Source organism: Dendronephthya gigantea, unplaced genomic scaffold, assembly GCF_004324835.1.
Source record: "Dendronephthya gigantea isolate DGI-Jeju-01 unplaced genomic scaffold, DenGig_1.0 000052F, whole genome shotgun sequence".
Taxonomy (NCBI): Eukaryota; Metazoa; Cnidaria; class Anthozoa; order Malacalcyonacea; family Nephtheidae; genus Dendronephthya; species Dendronephthya gigantea.
Genome location: NW_021163062.1, coordinates 1305173 through 1312382, shown reverse-complemented (window position 1 = coordinate 1312382; position 7210 = coordinate 1305173). Strand labels below are relative to the sequence as shown.

Below are 7210 nucleotides of genomic sequence, written 5' to 3'. Positions count from 1 at the left end.
AGAGAAAAGCATCCAAATAAACGGCAGTTTGCGCAAGCCAAATGCTGCCGAGATGACAGTTTAATTAATGTTTAATATCAATACCCGTAACAGTATTATTTGCAGCAAGAGCCACAAAGAAAAGCAACCAAATAAACAGCAGTTTGTGCGAGCCAAGTGACAGTATTATCAATATCCTTAACAGTATTATTTGCAGCAAGAGTAATACAGAAAAGCATCCAAATAAACGGCAGTTTGCGCAAGCCAAATGCTGCCGAGATGACAGTATTATCAATGTTTAATATTAATATCAATACCCGTAACAGTATTTATATTTGCAGCAAGAGCCACAGAGAAAAGCATCCAAATAAACAGCAGTTTGCGCGAGCCAAATGTTGCCGTTCCAAAGTTCTTTGTAAAATTGAACTTTTTGTCCTTTATTTCAAGTTGAAATTGATGCTAATTTGTAATTGAAATTGATGCTAAACTCGCTCGTTGTAAGCGGCCATCTTGAATACAGCGCGAATACGAATGACGTAATTTGAAATTTTGTGGCTAAAGATCCGAGATCCGACAAAAATGCGAGGCGAAACCTTAAGTCGCTGCGGGCTACGCCCCAGCGACTAATTAAGCTGTTTATTTACATTTTTTAAAGTTTCTATATACACCTCAGAGAAATAACCTACTTAGATAGATTAGACGATTTTAAGAACATTTACAATATATTTGATAACACGAAAATTTGATCTTCATGTACTTCTCGGGCATCAAAGTTGGCTTTTTTCGTGTTTGACCGTTAGGTGCTGTGAGTGGGAACTAGTTGCCTTTTCACCGGAAGTGAGGTACATTGGAGAACACGCTAATTTTGTAAACAAGAAACACGCTTTAAAATATAGAAATATTGCCGTATTTTGTCATGTTTAAAGCAGTTTTAAATCGTAATTCGTTTAAAAGAAGTTATCAGGGATTAATTTACTGTACTTTTTTTTTTGGTTTCAGTCAATATGTAAGCTTCGTGACGTAAAAAATGAGCTACCTACCTTATGTAATTATTATATATTATTGCACCACTGGCGTTCAAATTATCACGCATATTTGGGCTGCCTATGTTTATACCTAAATGAGTTTTTACCATGTTTTATGCGCTGCCTTTCATGCGCTCCAGCTAGTCCTTTACCCACAAGTAAGCATTGCATACCTATTTTTATAATAGCGGTTGAGTAGATTGAGATGCAAATCCTGACGGGGTATTTAAAGTGCCTATATCAACCTCAGGGAAATAACCTGTTTATATAGATCAGACGGTTTTAAGAACATTTGCAATATATTTGATAAGACGAAAAATTTGATCTTTATGTACTTTTCGGGCTTCAAAGTTGGCTTTTTTCGTGTTTGACCGTGAGGTGCTGTGAGTGGGAACTAGTTGCCCTTTTTCACCTGAAGTGACGTACATTGGAGAACACGCTAATTTTGTAAACAAGAAACACGCTGTAAAATATAGAAATATTGCGGTAATAAAGTGCAAAATCTTGTAGTATATAAACTTTTTGGTTCGTTTTTTGCTAAAACGACGTCGTCAAGTTTTTCCGACAACTTAGACAGCCAACTTGATTCGGATATTAATTTCATCACAGATTATGTATTGCCAATATTGGAAGTTGAAGACGATGCGATACTGTTGCTTCAAGAGACAGTACGCCTACCGATGACAGTTTATATCAACTTCTTTTTCCGGTGAAAAAAGGGCAACTAGTTCCCACTCACAGCACCTCACGGTCAAACACGAAAAAAGCCAACTTTGAGGCCCGAAAATTACATGAAGATCAAATTTTCGTCTTTTCAAGTATATCGCAAATGTTCTTAAAATCGTCTAATCTATCTAAGTAGGTTATTTCCTTAAGGTTGATATAGGCACTTTAACCGTAAAAGTCTGTGCTTTTAAAGCACAGCGTGCTGTTTAAATATCGAACAACACTGTGGTTCTCAAGGCTTCTAAATGAGTATGAACTTGTAGTTTATGTTTAGAAGCTTTGTATTGAAAAAAGTGGCACGTGCGCGGGACGCCGGACTAACGCCAGAACAGGAGTCTTATTTTGATAATAATCCTATCCGCCAAATTACCTGTTGACTTGCATGATTTTTGTGGAACAATTCATTAAAAAAATAACCCAATAATTTATTGAATCTCTAATCACCTATTCATATTCGTTGTGTTAATCGAACATTGCATATTGGGCGAACCTGGAAACTTGTATACACTTTTTAAAGTACCGTATTCTCATTAGTATTCTATTGATACTAATTCAAAACATCTATTTTGTTCTCCTTTGTATGGGGTTAAATGCATTTTAGTTACGCGGGAGATAAGGAAACTGTAGTCAACTGCGGTTGACTGTCAACTGTCCGACACCCGTCAACTGGACACAATTGTCAATTATTGTCTAATTAGTTCAGTTATATAAAAACGTTCATATGACTGTTCATATGACTTTATGCACACACCTGTATAATCAATGGCAACACTATTATTGTAATAAAAGTGTTTTACAATCGAAGTAGCTATTAGCTGCGTCAATAATTGTCGTAATATTCTTACATTTATGCCACTTCAACAAAATTCTATTAATAAACCTGGGTAAATTGTTATTAATTCACGAAATATAAATAGATCTGTTATTAATTTCCCTTTAAAAGCAATATATAGTTTGATTGTGTTTATTTCCAAATTAAAATAGTTAATTGTGATAGTTTGAATTAAGTTTTGACAATAGCTAAACGTTAATTATGAGCATTATTGCACAGCTAGAGTTATTGCACAGCTAGCTGCTAGCGTTATTGCACAACTAGCATTATTGCACAGGAGACCTTTATTTACCTATCACCCCTGCCTTATCGCGGACAAGAAATCACTGTGTCAGTGAAAGGGCAATTTCAATGATGATCAAGCCTAGGCCTTTTACCACCACTTTTATCTTACTTTTGCTTAAAACTGCAAATATTAACGCTAACAGTTGCTCCCCGAAGAATTACGATGTCGTTAGAGAAGGTGAGTTATTGCTGGTGATGTGTTGCTACTTCAAAATGGAAGAGATTCTTGGGGAAATTTTTTTAAAGCTGTTTTATTATTGTCAATAATTGTGTATTTCTTATCGCACGACCATAGAGCTAAATACAGTACTAAAGATTTTATATATAATAAATTCTAGGGGGTTCATCGTTACCCAGTGGTGAAATAATATCGAGACACAACGTAACATCTTCGGTGGTCATGTTGGAATGTCACACTCACTGCAAAGACGATGAAAAATGTGTTGGTTTCAACTACAGAACAACAAAAAATGTTGAGAATTGTCAACTGACCAACGTCACCAACAACAGAGGCGACTCAAACAAACGAGATTGGATATTGCCGTGGGATGCTGAAGAGGTAAGGTAAAATTTAAAATGCGTGCATAATAGAATTTCAGCTCTAAAATAACCAAGGAGCTGTGTAGTGATGCCTTTGTAAAGCTTTAAAGTAATGCGGTTAAAGAACTGCTTAAAATATGCATAAAACTTATGCGTAAATATTTAAGCGTTTCATAAAAATTGGCGTCATTTGCTCGAGGGTTACCGGTAACGTTTGATTGGCAAAAGCAAGATTGAATAAGAGGGCGGGGGGTTAAAGAACTAGCCAACGTTTGTAATTGCCATGATTATCGCCAAAATTGTACTGTAAAGAACTGGATTCACCCAAAATGACTATACGCAGTGGTCATAAATACGAATGAGTTCTCAAGAGTGAAAAAAATCGCTTCCCCATTAGTGAAAACCTTGAACAGAATCACTCACATGCGCAGTTACCGCGTGCACAATAACTTTTGCGATTCGTGGCCTTCCAGAACATTAGCACACATAATCAGCATAAGAAAATTGCCCGATGAGCGTTCTCTTTTAATCAGAAACTAAAAAATCTTAAAATGTATAAAATTTGAATATTTAAAGCATTCAAAGGTTGGTGGATACAACAATCCTGGAAAATCATGTTTGGACATTCTTCAGCGGATAAAATTGTCATATTTGGAGAGTGGAGAATACTGGATTAGATTGAATCAGTAAAATTATTCTGTGACATGAAAGCTGATGGAGGTATAATCATAGTATCATACATATTATAATAAACCCAGATATGGTAGCGAGGGTAAATTTAGGTTCCGGGTGTAACATCTCCATTCATAGCATATCGAAAAAAAAATTAAGGAACTTTCAGTTTTTGCATTGCCAAAATTCTCGGTTGCAAATCATGAATATGAAATCCAGGGCATCAGGGCTTTTATCTCTTTGTTGCCGTCGAAAATTTGTATGATTAGTAGATGAATATGCTATCCATTAGCACCTTCCGTTTTTGCCAAACTCATGTTTTTGACTAAATAATGATGTTTTCAACTCTCGCGATCGTGTTTTTTTACAAATTCTATAATAAATGCTAAAATAACTTTAGATGAGACATTTCCATATCTTGTCGCGACAAAATGTCTTCTTTCTAGAGACTTGCAGCGCTTTTGATTTGTGCACGTAACGTAACATGGAGCCATTTTTTCTCTTTATTGTAAACAATGATATAAGGGGAAAAATTCAGGGCCTTTTTTAAGGAGTGGTTTTGAGAGAAAGGGCCCCTCTGCATAAAATATAAGCAATGTTATATAAAACATATGAGCATGTATATCCATGCTACCAACATTGTTTTATGATATTCCCAAAATGCTAATAGGGGGGGGGGGTTAATTGCCCCGCAGTAGTACCACTTGTTTCTCTCTTTGTACGCAAAAACAATATTGGGTGGACACATGCTTCTATGTTTTATCACAGTTAATTGAATATACACGGATTAAAGACTAAATAAAAGTACAATAGAGCTCATTAACTATGTCGGGGAACATTTATGCAAAAAATTGTTTGTTCTTTGTCACGTGCCCATTGTACTTTGAACAAATAAACCAATAGTAATGTCTGAATTAACATGTTATTCAAGTAACGGTTGAGGAGCTAAGCCAAGCCATTGCTTTGGGCAAAAATACAATAGACATGCGACGGATAAGGAACCATTTTTTGCATAAACCTGGACAATAACATCAATAATGAGTATTGTACTTCCATCCATCCATGGTCTCCAAACCATGTGTATTCTAATAACTGCGGTTTTTTATAACATTGCTTGTATTTTAAATACGGGGTTGAAAAGATTTCCTTAAAAAAGGGTTTGAAAAAATTGACCAATATATCTTCAATTTTGTAGGTGGCTGGACTCTGGTTAGCAACCTTGTTCTGAATCAGCCTAGAGGAATGGATTGGTCCCTGGGAAATGATTATCAACAAATTAGTGAATACGAAACCCGAAAGCTTGCTCTTTCAACGTATGTTCTTCATGTCTTGAGATCGAAAATGTCGTTCAATCAACTCAGATTTTTTTGTCACAAAAAGAATCCGGGACGAGTCTTTGATATCGCTACGAATAAAACCAACAATCTTGGCCAAGAAGTTATTAAGTATTTTACTGCTCAGACAAACACCCTCCCCAAGAGCTATGGATCTTATTATCGTTTACCCGATGACAATTCAATGCTGGCCAGTCAGTGTTCTCAGTGGGGTCGTGAATGGGGAAAATTCAAAGTTAATAAATGGCATCATAGTGGATATCATGTCCAAGATCGTTTATTCGATCATACAGCGTTTGTTCCTGCCAAATTTTACTGGTTAATTGAGAAATCAGGTGGTCGCTGGGAATGCGATGATTTCAAATACCCAGCATCGAAAAATGACTTTTGGAAAATTTTTGTTCGCTGAAATGCTTCAATGTCGAATTAAGATATAACTATGGAGCTGTTTATATGGAGCGAGCTATCCCGGCTAGACGAGGTCATTATAATTATGCAGTTTTCACCTTACGTAGCCGGGATAACTCGCTTCATGTAAACAGGCCCTAACAGGATTCATAACGTTGCATTTTGTTGACGTTACCCAAGTACGAAAATGACTAAAAATTATTAAAATAATTATTAGCAAACGGTCTTCCGGGGTTTTGGCGTCTTTTTTGGGGACGCCATGGAGAAAGAATTGACGTTTTGTTTGGGCGCTTTGTTGTGTTAGATAGTTGTAACGTTTCTCATCTGATAGCAGTGTCCTGTCATATAATTATTAACTAACCAATAATAAGTATTTAATGTTTAACTGTGTAATTCTCGTGTAATTGTATTTAGCACCGTTAACCTTTAATAAACCATAAAACTTTATATTATCTGGAATGACCATGGAATCTAACGCCTGCTAAGTAAGGGTTATTATAGTCTATTATAGTCTAATAAATTGAAATATTAATTAGGCTTAGCCTTAAAGTTTACTATAAATGGTCCGGGACGGCGGGACCAACTTTTCTAGTTTTGTTATTTGATTGAAAGAACGCATTCCTCCTGTATTTACTGGCATAATAAGCGTTAAGGCGAAAGTATTTTGGGAGAATGTTTAAAGAGAATTTTTGAAATTTACTCCCACTCTTATGTGCACGCTTGTCAAGATTAGGTGACTTATTTGCCGCTTAAGTCACTATACTCTCACACACCATAATCAGTGCTCTTCTGTTAACGCGACGAGTTAATTCGCTTCCTTCCAAGCCAGTTTCGTGCCTACTATTTAGGTGTATCAAGTTTCATTGGCAATACTAGAAATACATGCATGCAGCAACCCCTCGCCACGGTTAAAGGAAATGAGTTAATGATTGTTAGAAATTTTATGTGGTTTATGGGTTTTGGAGGGCACGTGGTATGTGAGAAATAGAAATTGAGAAAAGTATGGAAATATTTTTCTGCACGTGGAAACACTGTAGTCATAGCAACACGCAACGGCCGTATATTTTTAAAGATCAAAGTTTACCCTCATATTTTTGTGAAAAAATGGCAAAAATACGACAAGATTCTTACCTTTTTCTGGAAGTTAAGTTACTCATCTATAGTCAGTGTTATGGTAAATTATTTTAATTATTAAATACCATGAAATATAACATCAGACGTCTCATACAACGCTTCGACTGGTTTATACGGGAATGTTTTGATTTTGTTTTCTTTTTGTCATTATGAAAACGGAGTTTACAAATAAAATTATAATGTCGTTTATCACATAACACATTCAGATTTATAGTGAAATACATTTGAGAATATTAAAGTTGTGTTTGCCACAAATTAATTACTTTTTAAAGCTG

At 35.7% G+C, this 7210-nt stretch overlaps 1 protein-coding gene across 1 annotated transcript; it reads left to right on the top strand.

The window, feature by feature from the left end:
* Window positions 1-2916: 2916 nt before the first annotated feature.
* On the top strand, window positions 2917-5802 carry LOC114528942. Its single transcript, XM_028550652.1, has 4 exons — window positions 2917-3025; window positions 3186-3406; window positions 4065-4107; window positions 5255-5802. The coding sequence occupies exons 1-4, from the start codon at window positions 2917-2919 to the stop codon at window positions 5800-5802; spliced, it is 921 nt and encodes a 306-aa protein (XP_028406453.1).
* Window positions 5803-7210: the final 1408 nt, after the last annotated feature.

What these genes read in the sequence shown, in the direction of transcription:
- LOC114528942 (XM_028550652.1), top strand. Translation starts at nt 2,917, where the DNA reads ATGATCAAGCCTAGGCCTTTTACCACCACTTTTATCTTACTTTTGCTT. An exon ending in TTACGATGTCGTTAGAGAAG is followed by an intron (nt 3,026 to 3,185) that starts GTGAGTTATTGC and finishes AATAAATTCTAG; the next exon opens with GGGGTTCATCGTTACCCAGT. An exon ending in TGCCGTGGGATGCTGAAGAG is followed by an intron (nt 3,407 to 4,064) that starts GTAAGGTAAAAT and finishes ATACTGGATTAG; the next exon opens with ATTGAATCAGTAAAATTATT.